Raw genomic sequence first — 21,748 nt, 5'->3', positions numbered from 1 at the left:
CCCTTGGGGAGAGGGTGGCCCAACCGCGCCTGGTACCCGCGAAGATGTCTCGACAGCAGCGACAGTGGGTGAAGCATCTAACACCTGGGGTGCACCATGCGACGCACCAGACTCCCCACTGCCGCTACACTCCGAGGCAGCAGCCTGAAGACGGCTGACCGCGGCCATCAACACGCTCAGCTGTTCGCGAAGAGTGGCCAGCTCCTCCTGGGTCCACACACAGCAACCACACATCCTAGCCATCCTAAGAAATCAATTTACTATAGAGTGTTAATCAGCTTTTAACTAGACAGCTAATTCACTAAAGGCGGTTGATTATTGACTAAACTGTGATTGCTAACCACTTCTTGTAGAAACAAGGAAAATAGCACTACCTGTCTCTGGACGGTATTGCAAACAAACACTAGCACTACGAGCACTATGGCTGACTAAAGCGACTCTTTGACTGTATTCAAAACAAACACGAGATCTATGGAACACTTAATAGCACTCGACTTTTGAAGCTTCCTAAAAGCAAAAACACGCAGAAGAAGAAGTGACAAGTAAGAAAAATACAGATAATACTTAAATTAAGGTAGCTCGCTGCACAGCAGACGTGAAGCAGACGGCGGTTAGGGCGACACTGACACTACTGGCACTATGGCTGACTAAAGGGACTCTCTCTGACTGTATTCAAAACAAACACGAGATCTATGGAACACTTAATAGCACTCAACTATTAAAGCTTCCTAAAAGCAAAAACACGCAGAAGAATAAGTGACAAGTAAGAAAAATACAGATAATACTTAAATTAAGGTAGCTCGCTGCACAGCAGACGTGAAGCAGATGGCGGTTAGGCTGGTTATGGAACACTCCTTTCGCAGAGAAAGATATTAACCTGTAACTTGAGCTATGTAATACTGTAGTCAGTTTTATTGTTGTTTCTTTATTTATGAGGGCCCTCATAGATGTCGTCAATTTATTTCATATATGTCTCATGATAAGCTATTTCCCATGAAAACACACGAGGGTTGCACAAAAAGTAATGTACCGCTTTTTTTTCCCCCTTCAACAATTCTTTATTGAACATAATGGGAATTATACACATGAAAGAATGGTGTTTTCTGTACACATCCTATTTTTCCAGATAATCTATATCCCTTTCTATGGCCTTCCTCCAGTGCGAAACAAGGGCATATATGCCCTGTCAATACCAATCTTTTCCTGGTGGCAGAGCCAGTGCTTCACTGTGTGAATCACCTCATCATTGACAGATTCAGCACCAACTGCTGAGTCGAACTGCATCTGTTCTCGTGAATGACAACATTATCTCACTGCAACATGTTAGGTGAGACGGCTGTGGATGGTCTCCCCGACTTACTGCAAATCCTGGAGCTCCGCCTGACTGCCTTCTGATGACCTCACTCTCCATGCCCAGCAACTAACTGTTCTTCTGCCAACAGCAGGTGCACCATAGACTTTGCACAAACAAAAAACTGCAGTGCATAACTTTCTGAGCAACCCTCATATTTTCTATAAACAGTAGAAGGCATTTCTATTTGAACTCTGTTAAGTCCATACCTGCTAATTTCTTGACAAAACAGTTCACAAAACAAGCTCTGGACTAGATAACTTTTAAATATATTGTGTGGTACAGATATGTTTGTGACACAAAAGAGTGAAGAGTCATAGTGATTAATGTACAGATGACTTTATGAAACATGTGACCGATCTCTATTTTAGCATTTAATCTACAACTGACATGAAAAGTAGCAATAGCTACTCTTTTTAGATAGACTTGTCATCTGAAATGGCAAAACCTCCTATGGCAGTTAAGTTCCTCCAACCACGTCTTGAATATGCTGCATTCTTGAGGGTACTTACTTCAGTCTTTGGGGGGTTCCATCAATTTAATTTCTTTTCCTAGTTATTTTATCATTCTTACATTATTTTGTTATTAGCTCCTGATGCTTTTTCTTGTACATGTTATTATTTTCTATCTAGAATCACCTTTTATAATCACATTTTGCCACTTAAACATTTCTTTTTTAATAATTTTAGAATTTCACTTTATTCATGGCTTTAATTTATTGCATTTTGTTACTGTAATAACTTACATGTATATATCAGAACTTGAAATACCAAGGCCAATATCTGCTCATACATTTAAATCATCACTTGAACTAGAAAAAAAATCAATATGGTGTTTTTTCTAATGTGTGCAACATAAATATGTATCCTGCAGCCCCTTTGATGCAAGAAACAATACATTGCAAATGTTCAGAAGAACAATGAGAGTTTCACCAAACATGTCAGAAGTTTCATGATGTTACACACACCACAAGAGAAAATATTGGGAACAGCCTTCTGGCCAGATGTCCTCAAGGTGACAGCATGAATAACAGGACTTGTCACAATCTGCACAAGCACAGTGTAAAGATGGGCAGAGAACAAGACAAATCTACTCACACCACTGGGAGCATATCTCTTATCTGCTGAACCCCATAACACACAAGGAAATTAATTGCGGGTGACAGAATGAGTAGCAGCAAAACTCAACAACAGACAAGTGCTTAAATAAATTTTTTTCAACCGATGAACAGAAAAGTTTTTTTTTTTTTTTTCTTTAGGCTACAGGTTTTTGTCAGTGCTGACCATCCTAAGATCTGTAGCAAAACATTGGAGAACAAAATACGGGAGTTAGTGGACAGTTTACTCCTTACAACAATAAAATCTGCCATAACAAAAAGTATTAGTTCCATACATGTGGAGAACATATGCTTAAAATATGAAAAGGCATACCTGTTCTAAAACATGTCCTAATATAATGAAGCCTTAGTGTTCTGGCATAAGCTATCGCCAGTACACTGTTCGGCAAAGATGATGTGCAAAGATCTATTACTAGGTGCTGAATCAAGCACACCTAACACGAGGAAGACCAGAGACGCACCCACAAGCAACCCGCCACCAACGCCCTCTCGACAGCATGTATTTAGGCTGCCGCCACTGATCGGACAGCTTCACTCTCTCACTCCCTCACTCAATCATCCAGTTTGGAATCTGTCAGTTACTTGCTGTTATAGCCGTGAGAAACCAGCGAGCAGTGCACGGCAGAGAATGGAGCCCCAAAGCCGCTAGGTGGGAGCCGCTGTAGGTTTTGATAACAACAAACAGACAGAATAGACAAACAAGTAGGGGACGACAGACACTACAACTGACTAGGATACAACACGAAGCAAGAACTGAGGTGATAACACGGCGAGACACAAACAATGCAAGAACACTCCAAAGAATGATATTATGTGGAATTGGAATGCAGCACAATAGAGACGCACACGAGAACTACGACAAGTACCAGACTGCCGGGGTAGCATTATGAATCAACCTAATCACATGACTGTGGGAAATTACATTGGCCGTGGACTTCTTGTGGTGTGGAGAGTGGTGGACTCTGACGGCGAGGCTGGTGGCACAGGCACATGCCGGAGCACAAAGACCCCTAGTGGGTATCCAGGTCCATACCCTTTGGCGTACATTCAACTTCCACACCTTCCGAAACCAGATCCCTACCCCCTGAAACCTGTGCGTAGGGCAGGAAATGCCCCGGATGGTGCTGTGTTGGGCGGAAGGAGGGTACAGAGGGAGACCCTGTGTCATCAGCTGCCACTGGTGGGTTGGGAGGGCAGTCCGTGGAATCCAGCAAAAAGTCACCAGAGGGCACAGCATTGTATGGTGCCTCCAATCCTTGTGGACACAGGGAGGAGGGCCAGCATGCCTGCAGAGAGCCATCGGCTGCTGGCAATGGGGCCACCTCAAGGGCCTTAAAGTAGTAGTTAATCTTCCCCAAAAAACCTCGAGGTCAGATAAACACTGCAATCCAATGGACAAATGCGTCTTTACTGAGCCAGTGACCCAGATATTCGACTTCTGGTTGAAAGAAACTATACTTCTCCATACAAAAGCATAAGCCTGCAGCCTGCTGGGCATGAAATACGATACTGAGGCTTTGCAAATGCTCGTGGCGTGTACGGCCAGTGACGTTTGGCTGGAAAGCAATTCAGCTCCGATGATGAGGTGAATGAGAGGTTCATAACTTTCTGAACAGTATGGTGGTGAGAAGGTATGACTTGAGCATACATAAACTGCCACAGCGTCTACAAAAATGCATGGACAGAAATGGTGATTATGTCGAAAAATAGCTAAATATTCAAACTGTAAACTATTGTAGAAATAAACAGGTCTATGTACTAATAAAAAAGTAGGAGACCTTACTTTTGGGATTACCCTCGTATAATCTGAAAGGTGTTGATAACAACGATGTTCTGGGATCCTTCATCTAATGGTAATAGGTGGTAAGACTCCACCAGGTTGATCTTAGACAAGTACTTGTCATGTGCAAGTTTGGCGAGAAGGTCTTCCTGCTGGGGAATGTGATAAGTTTCAACCAGAGACTGAGCATTGATCGTAACTACAAAATCCCCAAATAAGTGAAGGGAGCCACTGCGTTTCCTGATCTCCACTAAAAGGGCCACCCAAGCACTCACTTTCATGGACTTGATGATGGCAGCAGCCTGCAGTCAATGGAGCTCTTTCTTGACTGCTGGATGTAAGACCACCAGAATGGGACGAGCAAGGAAGAACCACAGCAGAGCATCTGGCTGGAGAGCAATGTGTGCCTGGAAGTCCAAAGCACACTCTAAGTCAGAGTTAAACAGAGAGGCATAGGCCAAGCACAGATTGTCGAGGTCCTGGAAAGGGACCGCAGTGGAAATGACTTTAACTTCATCAGAAACAGTGTGAAAACACCAAGTCAAAAAATGTTAGAAGCTGAGGGATGGTCAGCTACCAGTAGGGTCAGGAGCCGGGGAACGTGTTTATAGGTGGTCAGGACCGAGAACCGCCCATGGAGGGTGATAGAACCGTCACTGTATGCGACCAAGTGCCAAGAAGTGGGAGACACCTCTGGGGAACCCAGGCGTGTATAAGGCGCCAGATTGATCAAGGAGACGGTGGCCCCCATATCGATCTGGAAATGGATATCCGCATTAAAAATACAGAGCGTAAGGAACAACTTCTGTGTTAATGGCGTGGGCATTGGGATGGCTGGTTGCAGCATGTGCAAGGTATCCTGATGCGCAATGGGTAAGGGGCAGGAGCGGGTTGAGCATCTGCAACAGACAGATTGGAGATGGCTGGCTTTCTGACAGAGCGCACACATCTTCCAATGATGGGGACAGTCAGCACGAGAGTGGGCAGAAAAGCACTGCGAGCAAGACAGAAGTGACCTATGCATCAAAAGCCAGAGAGACGTCGAACAAGGAGTCTGACGATGTTGCTCTCTGTGGGCTGCTTCATGCCGACAGCACAAGGGAGGCACCCATGGGGAGGCCTCAACTGCTGTCAAATGTGGCCTCGCCAATAGATGCTCGTTCGGCCGTTGTGTGATTTCAAAGGTGTGGGCTATTCGCTCGATGTCTTCCAGTGAGGGGTTATCGTGTTTCAACACAGCCATGTGGACCTCTGGATTGGGTGCCAGTTGAATGACAACATCGTGAATCAAGAAGTCCGCATACAACACCTTGCAATGCTGATTGGTGCAAGTGAAGTCGCATATATGGCTGAGACCCTGAAAGTCCATGAGAAAGGAAAGAGCCATGGGGTCTGAGAATGGAGCCAACTTGTCGAGCAGAAAGAAAGTGTCTGGTGATGCACAGCACAAGAATAACGAACACTGTAGGGAGTCATTCATGACCTGAAATGCTGTGAAATGCATTTTCAGACAACGCAAACATGTTTCCCAGTATTCTTAGCGTATTAAAGGGTGAAAACAACAGCAGACATGGGTAAGTGGCAGAAACCAGGACACCCAGGAGCTGGTGCAGTAGGGCGGCCCGTGCCATGACTTTGACCATCAGCAACTGTAAGGATTGCTGTAAAACATCTAACTGGCACTGCTGCTGCTGGCAGATGAACAAATAGGGGATGACAGTCACTATAGCCGACCACAACACAACGCAAACAAGCAAAAACTGAGGTGATAACATGGCAAGACAACAACAACAACACAGGAACACTCCAAACAACAACAGTATGTATCTCAACACACAGTAGGGCAAAGATGCACGCGCGAATTTGGTGAGTACCAGACTGCCGAGGTAGTGTTGCATGGCTGCCTAAATGCATGACCACAGGAAATGCGATTGGCCGTAAGCTTCACATGGTATGGAGAGTGGTGCACTTACAGGCTCGCAGCACAGGCGCGTGCCAGAGAACATAGACCCCTAGTGGGTTTCCAGGTCCATACATTCTGGCCTACATTAAACTCCCACGCCTTCCAACACCAGACTCGCAGAGTGGTTTAAGTTCATCACAGTACACAGTGACCAGATTAGTGACTATAGTGGGACTGGTTTACCTCAACTGGAACTGTATTTTACTGGCAGTGAAAACTAAAGTTTATAATAGCAAGATTACCGATCTGTTTGCTAGAGGACTATTACTGAGAAGATCCTCTAGGATGTGGAACATATCAGATGAGTTTGTACCACAATACATTGACTCTGTTCAAGTTAAGTTTCCAGTTCATGTAAATAAAGAAATGTATTGGTCCACATGTTCATTTGTGTTGAAAGAGGATACTGGCAACTCACAACATCATCCTCTCCCTAGCTTCCTTGTGGTACAAGACTCCACACTTAGTGGCATTGTCAAAAAATGCATTTACATAATGTATGTCACTGACTGTGTGATCTTATTAATTGACTGGTATAATGTTTCATGATTCTTCTCTTGGCATAGCAGACACAGCTTGCAAGAGGTCCTCTGACAGTTAAGCTCCTCCAACCACTTCTTGCATGTTCTGTGCACTATTGGCTACTTACTTCAGTCTACAGTAATGATTTCAGAAAATATGTGATTACTGTATAAAAAAATGTATAAAACTTAACTACACTGTATATATTGGTGAGATTTATTGCATGAAAAACACTGAAAGATCTACAAATATTCTATTTCATTTTTAACTACATGTGGTGTTCCACAAGATTCCATCTAAGGGCCCTTACTTGTTCCTGAATGTATTAATGACCTATGATCAGTAATTTCAGCAGATGCTAAGTCTCTTTTGTTTTTAAATAATTTAAACATTCTAATAAATGGCAAAATCAAGGTTACTTCTAAGATGAACTGTTAACGAATCCTTTATGAACGCTAATAAATGATTTCTATTCAGTTCACTGTCATTATACTCATTAAGTCCAGTGCAGAAACTACGAAGCATTTCTATTCAGTGTATACATAAAATATAAAGTCGGAAGAGGTTGACAGTGTTAAATTCTTGTGATTAAAACTTGATAATAGTTGCAGCTGGAAGAATTGTGACACATACCTGCTGAAATGCCTAAACAATGCATTGTTTGTGATGAAAATGTTGTCAGATATAGGTGGTGCAAAAATAAAAAGCTGTCATACTTTTTTATGCCCCATATCATATGGTATTTAAAAAAAGCCATAACTCCTGGAGAGGGGGGGAATACACGACACACCATGAAGGAATTATCTGCATGGGATGGAAATCGTTGCAAGTGATATACATGTGCATATATACACAAGCAAAAGATTACAATTTCAGAAAAATTAGATGATTTATTCAAGAGAAAGAGCATCACAAATTGAGCAAGTCAATAACATGTTGGTCCACCTGTGGCCCTTATGCAAACAGTTATTTGGCTTGGCACTGATTGATAGAGTTGTTGGATGTCCGCCGGAGATGTACCATGTTGAATTCTGTCCATGGTGGGTTAGATCATCAAAATCCCAAACTGGTTGCAGGGCCATACCCATAACGCTCCAAACCTTCTTAATTGGGAGAAGATTCAGCGATCTTGCTTGCCAAGGTAGGGTTTGGAAAACACAGAGACAAGCAGTAGAAACTTTTGCCATGTGCAAGCAGGCATTTTCTTGCTGAAATGTAAGCCCAGAATGGCTTGCCATGAAGGACAATAAAACTGGCAGTAGAATATTGTCAATGTACCATTTAGCCTTAAGGGTACTGTCAATGACAACCAATGGGGTCCTGCTATGAAATGAAATGGCACCACAGACCATCACACCTGGCTGTCGGGCCGTTTGATGGGTGATGGTCAGATTTGCATCTCACCACTCTCTGGGGCATCCCCAAAAATTCTTCACTGGTCATCAAGACTCAGTTCAAAGTAGGGCTTATCACTGAAGACAATTCTACTCCAGTCAATTAGATTCCAGGCTGAAGACGTGTATGGAAACACTCAACACAGCAGTAGGATACCAACTATTTGTTCACCGCCACATGGTCTGACAACCAGAACTGATGGTCTGGGGTGTCACTTCTTTTCACAGGAGGATCCCTTTGGTTGCCATCCACAGTACCCTTACAGTAAAGTAGTATGTTGACTATATTGTATGCCCCATTTTGTAACCCTTCATGGCAAACCTTCCTGGGCTTACAGTTCAGCAAGGAAATGCCTGACTGCAAACAGCGAATGTTCCCACTACTTGTCTTCATGCTTGCCAAACCCTACCTTTGCCAGTAAGGTCATGAGATCCCTCCCCAATTGAGAATATTAAGAACAATATTGGCATGGCTCTCCATCCAGCTTGGGATTTTGATGATCTACAGCATCAACTGGACAGAATTCAGCACAATACCCCCAGCAGGACCTTCAACGACTCTATCAATTAATGTCAAGCCAAATAACTGCATGCATAAGGCCCAGAGGTGGACCAATGCATTATTGGCTGCTCAATTTGTGAATAAATCAGACATTTTTTTCTGAAAGTGCAATAATTTTTTTGTCTATACATGTACATCAAATCTTGCGGTTTCTATCCCCATCTCACTTAGACAATTCCTTCATAGTGTGTTATTTCTTTTCCCTCCTCCATCAGCCACTGCCCCTATCTTAGAGGGTGTGTTTGGGGTAACTTACATAACTTTCTGATTATATAAATTACTTATGGTGCAAATTTAAATAAACCTGAATTCAATAATGTCCTGCAGAAGCCCATACAGACTAATTCAGTACACTAACTACATGTTTACCCCTTCACAAAATTTTGTCACAAACTATACATCTTTGTCAATTCAACATAACTTTCCAGCATTCACAACAAGTTTAGTTATGAATAAGGTGCAGTTTCAACAGTGTAAATAATTTATTGACTGTCAACTCCTTTACCATGTTGAAACATTTCTTAAAGGAACCAACTGATGCATTCTTTAATAATAATATCATAAAATATGAATGCATGTGATACCTGACATCTGCACTTAATCACTGCAGTAATGTGGTTTGTTTAAGTACAGTAATGCTTCATAAACTGTTTTACTTTCATTGTCATTGATTATAACAGTCTAGAAATAATCTTATGATTGTAGAGGGCTGTACATTTACATCTTTATGCCGCTATATGTTTATATCTTTTTGATAGGTTTTATATTTCTTTCATCATGAAAATACTTAAAAAATTTGAGTTATTGAATTTCAGATCCTTCACCACCATTTCTCACTAACATTTCACTTACAATCTGTGGAAAGGAGTCTTTTAACTGTGTGTTACATATTTTGTTTTTCTTATATGTTTCACCTCCTAAAGAAGGTCCTTACTATTGTTTTATGGATCAAGAACTTGTCACTGCACTTTATAAAAGTAAATGAAATATACCCACAGCGTGGCCTGTATGTGTTGCAAAATGAAAGATCAAGAAACATATTGTGTGATTCCATTTGAAACTATACATCCTACCATAAATGGTACTGTAAAGAGAAAGGGAAGGGCATATTAAATTCATTAAGATCCACAGTGTGTCCTACATGTGTTGCAACATGAAAGATGAGGAAGCTATAGGAGTTATTCCATTTGAAACTATATATCCTACCATAAATGGTAATGTAGAGAAAGGGAAGGGCATATTAAATTCATTAAGATCATGCCTAGGGAAGCAGACACAGGTGTGAGACAATATGTTTATTAAATGCTAGGAGAGGAAATGTCACAATATGCAACAAGCTTACTCTAAATTCTTTATCAATTTTATCAAATCTATTAGAATCTTCTGGTAACTGGTTACGGATATCTTCAGATCCAATAAATATAGATTCCAAATGCATCCAGGTGCGCTGAACTTCAAACCATATCGATATTACTTGATCTGCATTGGACAGTTTCCTCTGCCAGTCTGAAACTTCTTCCAAAAAATATGCAATGTACTTTGAGCTCATGAGATTTTGTAACTGAACCTGAAACATGAAACAGTACTTTATTTGTAATATTTGGAAGCACAGCAACTAAACAATAAGTAACATGGATGAATGACAATAATAAGAAACTGAAGAAAATTGAACACACACACACACACACACACACACACATATATATATATATATATATATATATATATATATATATATATATATATATAAACAGAAAGAAACTTCCACATGGGAAAAATATATTAAAAACAAAGATTCCAAGACTTACCAAGCGGGAAAGCGCCGGCAGACAGGCACATGAACAAAACACACAAACACACACACAGAATTACGAGCTTTCGCACATACACGGATGGATATGTGTGTGTGTGTGTGCGAGTGTACACCTGTCCTTTTTTTTCCCCTAAGGGAAGTCTTTCCGCTCCCGGGATTGGAATGACTCCTTACCCTCTCCCTTAAAACCCACATCCTTTCATTTTTCCCTCTCCTTCCCTCTTTCCTGACGAAGCAACTGCCAGTTGTGAAAGCTCGTAATTCTGTGTGTGTGTTTGTGTGTTTTGTTCATGTGCCTGTCTGCCGGCACTTTCCCGCTTGGTAAGTCTTGGAATCTTTGTTTTTAATATATATATATATATATATATATATATATATATATATATATATAGACTTGGAATCTTTGTTTTTAATATATATATATATATATATATATATATATATATATATATATATATATATATATATATAGACTTACCAAGCGGGAAAGTGCCGGCAGACAGGCACATGAACAAAACACACAAACACACACACACAGAATTACTAGCTTTCGCAACCGATGGTTGCTTCTTCAGGAAGGAGAGGGAAAGACGAAAGGATGTGGGTTTTAAGGGAGAGGGTAAGGAGTCATTCCAATCCCCTAGGGAAGTCTTTCCGCTCCCGGGATTGGAATGACTCCTTACCCTCTCCCTTAAAACCCACATCCTTTCATCTTTCCCTCTCCTTCCTGAAGAAGCAACCATCGGTTGCGAAAGCTAGTAATTCTGTGTGTGTGTTTCTGTGTTTTGTTCATGTGCCTGTCTGCCGGCGCTTTCCCGCTTGGTAAGTCTTGGAATCTTTGTTTTTAATATATTTTTCCCATGTGGAAGTTTCTTTATATATATATATATATATATATATATATATATATATATATATATATATATATGCAAACGAACTGCCTCTCCTGAGAGTCATCAGGCACATTTTCTCTGGTGCTTTGGCAGATATTTGTAATTTCATTTTTGCAAAGAGATGGAATTGGCCCACACAAATAATGCTCATCACATAATGGAAACTCCAGATTGGAATACCAACAATGTAAGGAAATGATAGATTCCTACTTCTCATAAAGATGACATGTTAAGTTGCAGACAGGCACAATTAACAGACACTTACACATTAGCTTTCAGCCAAAGCCTTCATCAGAAAAAGAAAAGAAACACATACACATTTGGTCCCACAAGCAAGCACATCTCACACACACACAAGATCGTTATCTCCAGCAGCTCAGACCAGAATGCAACAGTCACATGGAATGGAAGCAGCAATCACATGAAACATAATTTGCAATATATTTTTTAGCTGCTGCCTCCAACTCCACATCGCAAATGTCTGCTGAAGCACAAGAGGCAATGTGTCCAATGACTCTTATGAGAGACAGCCTATATATGATACAGTTTACTGTTTCAAGTCATGCCTCTTTGTCAATACGGAGTTACTTACAGTCACAGTTAAGTGTCCATGCAAATAATAGCAAAGCATAAATACTGGATACATAAAAATTAACAACTTTCAAAATACAAGTGTGCAGGGGAACATAGTGCAGACAAACCTGAGTCATATCTCATGGAGGGTAATCGAAGTGCAATGTCCCAAATGTGCTGCTTGATATGCTGTGAGTCTGTAAAAAAATTTATTTCAGAGGTTATGTGATTTATTGCATTTAAGAAAAGCATACATACATAATGCAGTTTATATTGAAATTCATTAATCTGACTTTTGTAAAGATGATGAAACATTAGTTTATTTTAAGGTAATGATAAGCAGTGACACATCTCTGAGTAAGATACACTCTGGAAAAATTGGTGGTGGAGGTTAAAACACGTTTTTAAGTGAGAGTATTGTGTCCTTCAGTATTTGTGGCATTATAAACCATACATGCACATAATATTCCACCTGGACATATCATTCTCCTTCAGATGAGTCATCGAAGACCCATTTCCCACACTGCTCTGTTTATTAAGTACATGTGTCAAGACTACAAGAACAGATTGTAACAACACTATATAAAAACAAAGGCAGGAACACTGAGAACAAATAAATGGATAGTCACTATTGTTGTTAATAAGATTTGTCACTAAGTGTATCTCACAGACTCTTTCATAAGAGAGTCCCTGAATGAAGCTGCTGTGTTTTAACTAATTGCTGTATCATATTCCACTGGATGTCTAGTGGAGGTACTGTGCTTGGCAATAGCAGACTTAGTGGGCTGCAAAAACAGGCAAGTGCATGTTGACATTAAATGCAATGCTCTTCTACTATTCATGTGTGCTGAAGTGTGTGTGTCATTGGCAAAGCATTATGTTAACTCTAGCCTTCCATACGTCTGTTTGTTTAGTTAACCTCACCACATCAAAGAAGGGCAGTAAACACAGATGGTGTGTGAGCAGCTATGTTAACTTCAAAAATCTGGAGGATTCTGGCCACATTAGATGAAATATAACATACAGGAAAATTTTTTTTAATTTAATTGTTGTATTATTACTCTAATTCAGCAGTTGCTTGATTTGTAGCTTTAGTTGATAATGTTAATATTAACCGAAGTAGAACTTTCCTTAGTACAGTCTTGGATGCAAAAGATTCTTACGCAAACTATTTGAATATAGTCATGCTACACACAAATGACAGTGTTACTGATTGCCACATAAACACAAATGTCAAGTATCACATATCAATGATTTGTTTAGGTACGGGAATTTCAAACTTCCATTTCTTTGAGATTATGAAGCATGTACCAAGTCAGATACAATTTCCAAGCAGTGATACTAGCTTCAGTCTACTGGTTCACAACTTTAGGAGCCAAGAATATTTTTGGCAGTCATGTACATAGGGGTCACCTTTCAAGGTTAGTTTGTGACTCATGATACCACATGCGAAGAGCAGAAGGGAAAATGAAAATAAGCCCTGCTCCAACATCCATCTTCTTTCATTTCTTCTCATTTCCAATGTTTTTAGGCTGCTTAGTCTGATGGGTTGTCCTTCCTGTTAGAAAAGAGTTCCAACAGGTTAACTTTGCCACAAGCTCCTCTGTAAAAATTGTTCAAGAAGACTGCATCCATTAACGCATTATGAGTTTCCAACCTAGATGACCACTCCACAAGACCACATTCTCATCTACATTGAGTTCATGAGATTGGTGATAAGAGTTTGTTTGTTGAGTTCTGTGGATTCATCCTCACAGACAGTAATAGGATTTTGATTAATTGCTGACACAAATTCACCATCTGAAGGAGAAACATAAGGTCATTAGACACATTTAAAAGTATACTCACTATCCTAGCTTTTGGAATTATTAGTTACTTCCTAGGTGAGAAGAGGTATAGGTTGAGGAAGGTTGACAATGAATAGTAGGTAACTCAGACCACATGATGAGAGCTCCAGCCTTTCTCTCTCTCCTCCTGGGTAGGAACTAATAGTTCTGAGAGCTATGGTAGTGTCTGTACCTTTATATGTATCTATCAGCAGTACCATACATTTTGTCTCCAAAAGATAAGCAGCTGCCAGCAACATGGCCTTACAAAATGGTAGATGTTGGCAAACTATTGTCAAACACTTCATTAGTATAAGAACTTATAATTCATTCAATAATGTACTTTATTGATGTACACACTCCATACTGATAAAAGACACACAGGAAGTGAAATAGTGCTCATTAGGCATCTGATAATGTGTCACATCAAATGTGGAAAAGGAGGCTAAAGCTGTAATTCATCATTAATGAATAAGACTACAGAATGAAGTCCACAATTAGGACTAGTGGTACAATGAATATTGATTACTTTAAATATCTTTGATTCTTGATGCCATGTGGGATAATATGTTGGGACAGCTCAGTTCAGGCACAATGAACATTTTCAGACCAAAGTAAGCTATGAGGGCAAATGTGGTGTTAAATTCACAAATATCATGTAGGCTTCTATTTAGTAAGGTGGGAATTAGTACAATGAAATCAAAGAATATCTACTTCCTTATAACACTTGTGCTGGTACCACCAATGGACATACAAACTATAATAATGCCAGCCAATGATACAGGCAAAAATCAGAAAAATCGTTCACGAACCATCAACCAGAGATTGTGAGATGAAAGCCATGAACCATTTACAAACACATTCAGACACTTATACTGACACTCAATTTCCTGCTGAGTATTATAAATATTCGGATGTATGAAAATACATGCTGATCACAGAAACAATTTGTATTGTTTAAAGACTCTTTCAAAACAGAACAATTCTGGATGGAGGTAATATGGGTTGTACTATTTACAACAAACGATACAAATATTTTTCTTTGAAAATCCAGGAGAAGCTCTGGTGGTATCAATTTTATTTTCTTGTTCAACTGTGGAGTTTATTGTTCTCTTATGCCCATATCTTATTAAATCTGATCAAAACTATATAAAAACTTTCAGACTCTTTCTTCAAACTAAAACCACAGATTCATGTCTGCTTTATGGATATGATTTGCTTGGTAGAATAACCGAAAAAGTTCAACTTTCTATTTCATCCAATATGGAAATGATAGCCATTAAATTTATCTTTGCATAAAATAGCTATAAAAACAGTTGCCACTTATAAACATGATTTATCAAATAATAGCTATTTATATTCATTTTCTAATCATAGAGATTAAAAATGAGCATATACACAGTGCAATTATTTGTCTATTTGTATCTGACAGCAACAGCGTTACAACACAGCAGTATCTATTCAGTAGAACAAGCTTTAAATCAGAAACTGGTACATGAAACAGGATGAAATGGTAGCCTCTCAATTCACTGAAGAATCTTCATGGAACCCTATCAACATATTCTCACAAAGATTAATTTTTTTTGAAATTATCGCCTTTCATATTCATATTTTGTTTCAGTGTTTCTGCTGTGCAATGAGTGCATCACAAAAGGTGTCAATTAAAATGTCTTTCAGAAACTTTTTCATGGCAGTTGGATCACTCTGATGGCCCCAAAATAGACTTCTTCCAACACATTCTACATTCTCAAGAGCAGAAAGATGTCCAACAGAGCAATGTCAGGAGTGAAGGGGGCCTGGAGTAGTATTGTCAAGTTGTGTTTGACCAGGAATTCCTGGATGCATAGAGATGTGGGGCTGTGAGCAATTCCATTGTGATATTGGCAGTCTCCTTTTGTGTCCAGACGATCCTTTTTCTCACTCTCTTGAGCACGTCTATGGCATAGGCAGTATTGACTTTCTGCCCTTGGAGTACAAATTCTTTGTGATCAAGGCTATTGGTATACAAAGAAAGACTATTAGTGCAGATATCATTTCCAACTTATTCATTGTTTCTTGGGATTCACCGTTCAGAACTTTGGCACTTCATGCAAGGGCTGTTATTCTGAGGGGTTTATTAATAGGAAAAGTAACTACAAATCACAGATGTAAAGTTGTAAATGACTTAAGCTCCCCAAAGTGAGCAGAATTTATTAGTACCCCTAAAAAACTAATACTGGCTTCAGAATTAAGATGGCAACACAGTGTTATAAGTGCAACACGTACATACACCACCAAGTCTTCGCCATCCTTAGTTGCACCCAAAACCAGGGGAGAAAATTCACATGTGAATTTGCGTCATGAAAAAAAAAAGGCTCTGTCACCAAATCTACTTCTGAGGATGCAGGTAACACCTACGCAGAATACTAATCTTGACAAATTTAATTGTGCTGTATGTGTCAAATAAATTCACAAATAAAACTATTATGATTTTTATGGATCATATTAATTACCAGTTCTGCCATATCTCTTTACATATCCTGTTTCCCTTACCTCCCCTTCCAGTATACCTTTGTCTTCTTTTCCCTGCCTGTCCGCTCACTTGTATCAAAATCTGTCCTTTCCATGAAGCTCAACCTATCACTTTGCTCACTACATTAGTTAATTCACTGCTGTAAAAAGGCATTCATGCATAGTCTAATACTGTACAAACAGTTTAAAAATTTCTGTGACTCTAAAAGCTGAAGCAACCATAGCAATCTTGGTTTATCAATATAAAATCCATGTATGTTGTGGGTAATTTAATCTTTGCACACTTTTATGGGATTAAGTATAACTATTTACAGATCCCTTTAGACTTTTAGAAGAAAGAAATATAAGCAAAACCAATACCTGGTTTTCTTCAAGAGTTTCTATTAGCTCCTCACTAGCTCGCAAAATAACGCAGTTAGTACGAGTGTGAACTTCGTGATCAAATTCCATAGCTGCCCAAGTAATTTCAAGTTCCCTAAGTACCTTCTCCATTGACATTTCTTTAACAGATTTGTCAACAATATTCTTAACTTCATCTTCAAACTCATGTAGGTTAAGAGCCAATAGATCAGCTAAAGTTGTTGAACCATCCATTACAAATTTAACCTGAAACAAACAACAATATTTATTTTAACAAACATTCAACTAAAGAATTTTCTCCCACAGATTTTTCTCATTAAATAAGTAGCAAGTTTGCACAAAATAATAATTGGAGAAGAAGTCGAAAAAATTCATACTATCAATTATGACTGATAAACTTACGTAACTGTAAAGCGCCTACAAAATTAAAAAAAGATAAAAAATGAATTGGTGATACCTACTGATTTGAGTTTCAAGAGGATTTTTAACTCCTTTTTGGAATGTAGAACTACATGAAACCAGCACAAGGACAAACAACAAAGACTGCAGTGGTTGCCTGTGCTTATCAATGTATAATATGATTCATTGCATATCCCTGAAGGCACTCCTTCATTACAGAGTTACAGAACACAATGTGTGAATGAATGAACTAGAAAGAGAGAAGGAGACCAACTTTCTTTAAATGTTGTCATCAGAAACAGGCAGGAAATGATGAGGATCTACAGATGAACACCAACAAAAATAACTGTGAGAAAATTATACTGCCAGAAAATACTGGGCTGCACTGCTTTAAGTGTCCAGTCTTACCTGTCTCGAAATATCAGCGTGTTACTCAAACATTATTTACTCTGGGAGAAGTGTGAAGTTCCCTGTTACTACATTCCTCTAGGGACATAAATCATAGATAATTTGATGTTGTTTACACAGCAAGAAACTTTTTTTGAAATAATTGAAATCTTGATGTCCACCTGTCTGCTTTGAAAGAGACTTGTATGCTACAGTACCTGTAAATGGAGTTAAAGTTACATGTCGACTTTTCTTTCCCCCTTTGTGTCCACATTTTTATAAGTGTTGTTGCACCAGAATGAGAGGAAATGACTAGGAATCTGGAAGCTATACATTATACTCTAACATGACAATGAACTTTAGTCAGCCAGTAACTTCATAAATGACAATGTCGTATATCTCATTTGCTTAAGTCAGAGTTCCTTAATCTGCATTTTGTACTATTTAATTCATCTGTCAATATCTTACACAAAGATATCAGACAGATCTTGGTATTATAATTCAAGAACAAAAAATATAAAGTAATTTACATACACAGGCAATTACATACTTAAGGTCTAGTACGATACAGAACAATCCCAGCATTTGCCTTAAGTAATTTATGGAAACCAAAGAAAACCTAAACCAGGATGGCTGGATGAAGACTGGATCCTCCACTCTCCTAAATACAATGGTACTCTGTTTAAAACAATGTTACCTGATTTGGTTAATCCCTAGTTTACAATATTGTTTTAGAAGTAAGTTATCCAGTAACGTAAAAGGCTAATGCTACACTGTTCACTCATTCCTCACTCCCAGAGTGCAGTTCTCAAAAACAAAGAAATTATCATGCTTGGTGACTTAAGTTTTCTTACTTGTAATAATGACAGAGTAGATTTTGAGAATGTAACGAGCTCTTTTAATTTGACGGTAGTTGTTGGACTTTCCCACAGGAGTAACAAAGGACTACAAAACTCTGATTGATAGTACATTTGTAAACAGTAACAGAATTGATAAAATATGTGCAACACAAATCTTAAATTGCCTGTATGACTACGATGGGCAGGTGTTAAAAATGCATGGTGTAAGCCCTGCTAACAAGAGTAGTTTTATGAACAGATAATTTCGTCTAATCAACAATGAGAATCTAGAAACCTTAGCAGACATTTGCAGCAGCTACAGTGGGACACAGTATGTAAGGCTAAAATGTCAATGATAAATTTAATCTATTTCTGAATGAATTTTTTACCCTTTTTGAAGTTGAATTTCCTAAAAAAATTAAAGAAGTGCCAACCTGAGTAATTAAAGGAAACAATGGCTCAGTAAGGAATCAAAACATTCTGTAAAACATAGAGAAAGCTTTATGTTTTACTCAGAAATTATAACAAAATGCATGATAGGGACCACTACAAATTATACTGTACCATCCTAAAGAAATTAATTAAAAATCAAAGAGCATCTTTATCAAATATGAAATTCATAGCTCAAATCATAAAATAAAAACTATTTGGAAGGTGGTCAAAAGCGAAACGGGAAAAATTTCAGAAGATGCAGACAATATCGAAGTGTGTCCTCATGGAAGCACAGTAAATGAATATGATATAGTTGCAAATATCTTTTAACTATCATTTTTTGACAGAGGGTGATCAAATTGTTTGTAAAGGATCTATGATTAAACATTCTTTAAAAAGCAGTGCAGAACAAAATTAGTCAGACACATATGCTCTGTATTACAGCCAATGAGATTGAGAAGGTAATAAGCCAAATGAAAAATAAAAATTCCACTAGAGTGGATAATGTGTCTATGAAAGTAATGCAAATTTATTCTTGAAGTTCTCTGTCACAAATTTAATGAGTCTATACATCAAGGTACTGTTGCCAATAGACTCAAATATGCAACTGTTAAGCCACCGTTCAAAAGAGGTGATAAAGTTGAGGTTTCCAGTTACCAGTCAGTTTCATTGCTAACAAGTCTTTCTGAAATCCTATAGAAAGTAGTGTTGAAGAGAATCATGGATCATCTTAATAAACATAACATTCTTAGTAAAAATCAGTTTAGGTTCCAAAAGAGTATTTCAAATGAACACACCATTTTATCATTTGTCAACTAACTCCTCAAATCCATAAACAATAAAATATTACTCTTTGGAATCTTTCTTGGCACATCACAAAATTCTACTTATGAAGGATGAGCACTGTGGTTTATGTGGTAAAGTTGGGATGTAGCTTGAATCATTTATTAATGGCAGAAGGCAGCACTTAGTGATTCTGCAAAGGCACTTGCCTGCTCTGACTGAGCACAGTGAAATGTGGATTACCACAGGGCTCGGTGCTTGGTCCTTACTTTTCCTAATCCTTATCAATGATTTGCCATAGTGTATGTCAAAAAAAGCACACTTCACTCTACTTGCACATGACACAACCATTATGGCAGAGAAAGTACCAAACTGCAGTCTACAGAACTCTGCGACCACTATATTCAAAGAAGCTTTACATTAGCTCACTTCTAATGGTCTGTCCTTCAATGTTAACGAGACTCAGTTCATTCAATTTCAAACATTGAACAAAAAACTGGAAAATATTGAAATAAAATGTGGGGAAAAAAAGAAATATTGAGAGTTGAGTCTTCCAGCTTCCTGGGATTACACATTAAGAACACTCCAAACTCTCTAAACTGAGCAGTTAACATCACTGACCTATTTAGAGGACTGAATTTCGCAGGTTTTGCAATTTGCCCAATTTCATCGGTTTGTGACTTAGAAACAATCAAAGCTACACACTTTGGATATTTCCATTCACTTACGACCTTTCGCACCGTCTTCTAAGGAAATGAGTCGTCGGCAAATAAAGTTTTTATTGCACAGAAGAGAGTCATCAGAATTACAGGTAGAGAGCACCATAGGTGCTCCCGCAGAAACTGGAGGTCTTCACCATGCCACACCAATACAGTTTTTCACTAATGTGCTTTGTGATCAATAATCATAAAATGTATAGGACACACAGTGAATACCTAGATCATGATACAAGAGGCAAACAAGATCTTCACACAGATATACAAAAAATCTCAGCTTGGCACACAGAGGAGTACATTATTCAAGAATACAATTATACAACAAAATTCCAGCTCATGTTAAATCAGTCATTGGGAATAACACAAAATTCAAAAAGCAGCTAAGACTTTATCTTTTTTATAGTTCTTTCTATTCTTTACATGAGTTTTTGACAATGTGTAATAATTAGCAAAATGTATTTAATTTTAAGCATTCCTATAAGAAATGACTATGTAGCATTGGTGTATCAATTGCTGACAATGCTTTTTTATATGAATTAGAATGTAAGCCCTATAATTTGTTTGTGTAACTACCATTAAGACTATAATCTATGTTATTTTAACACTTGTACCTTATTTTTCTTTTTACGCATGGTTTAGATTGTAAATCTCATGACCATTTAAATATGGTTATTATTGTAATAATGTAACACATTCTATATCCTAGCGATACACTTGTGTCAACAATCCATGGAACTTGATAGTAAATAAATAAAACAAATAAATAAATCCCTCTATAACAGGTGAGATGTTAGCTCATAAAGAGAATCAGGTGTTGGTATTATATACTATATAGATTTGAGAGAAAATTTTTCCACAAAAGAAAACATGAAGGAAGAAATATAGTGTGTACGTGTTATGTGAAATGACAGATATTTCTCATCATCATCATTATTATTATTATTATTATTTATTTGTGTTGCACTTTTTACCAAACCCATATTCTGTGGTACATAAGTAATCCTTCAATGTATGGAATGTATTTCTCAACAGGTACTTTTTAACTACCCTTTCAAATAAGTTTGTTTTAGCAATTTCTTTAATTTCCTTTAGCAGTTTATTGCACAGTTTTGTACCTTCGTGGAATATGCTGCTTTGAGTTTTATGTTTATACTTAACTGGAAATGTAAATTATGTCCAGATCCTGTTCCATTGTCATGGACAGAGTAGTTTGTGCAGTAATTATCATATGTATAGCTGATTGGTAAATGTGCTCACATAGTGCCGCTGTAATCTGTAATGTTATGAACAGATCTTTACAATGAGCTCAACTATATCCTTGGTGTAGTGAAGCAGGTTAAATCACCAAAGGCACAGCCTCTGGTCCAGACTGTATATCAGGCAGGTTTCCTTCAGAATGTGCTGATACAGTAGCTCCATACTAAGCAATAATATACAACCGTTAACTCATCGAAAGATCCGTAAAGACTGGAAAGTTGTACAAGTTACACTAGTACCCGAGAAAGGAAAGAGGAGCTATTAGCTGAA

The 21,748-nt window shown here is 38.3% G+C and overlaps 1 protein-coding gene across 1 annotated transcript in view; it reads right to left on the bottom strand.

Annotated features, from left to right (window-relative positions):
* The window catches only part of LOC126335984 (dynein beta chain, ciliary-like), a 782,187-nt gene that overhangs the window by 332,197 nt on the left and 428,242 nt on the right, over nt 1–21,748 (bottom strand). The window contains exons 29-30 of the mRNA XM_049999461.1: nt 16,666–16,911; nt 10,032–10,256 (exon numbers count right to left, since the gene is read on the bottom strand). Of these exons, the coding sequence (XP_049855418.1) occupies nt 10,032–10,256; nt 16,666–16,911 (471 nt within the window). The remainder of the gene's footprint in view (nt 1–10,031; nt 10,257–16,665; nt 16,912–21,748) is intronic.

The sequence above is a fragment of the Schistocerca gregaria genome, chromosome 2 (genome assembly GCF_023897955.1).
Source record: "Schistocerca gregaria isolate iqSchGreg1 chromosome 2, iqSchGreg1.2, whole genome shotgun sequence".
Lineage (NCBI taxonomy): Eukaryota > Metazoa > Arthropoda > Insecta > Orthoptera > Acrididae > Schistocerca > Schistocerca gregaria.
The sequence above is the reverse complement of the archived record's forward strand: the minus strand, read 5'-3'. Positions and strand labels throughout refer to the sequence as shown.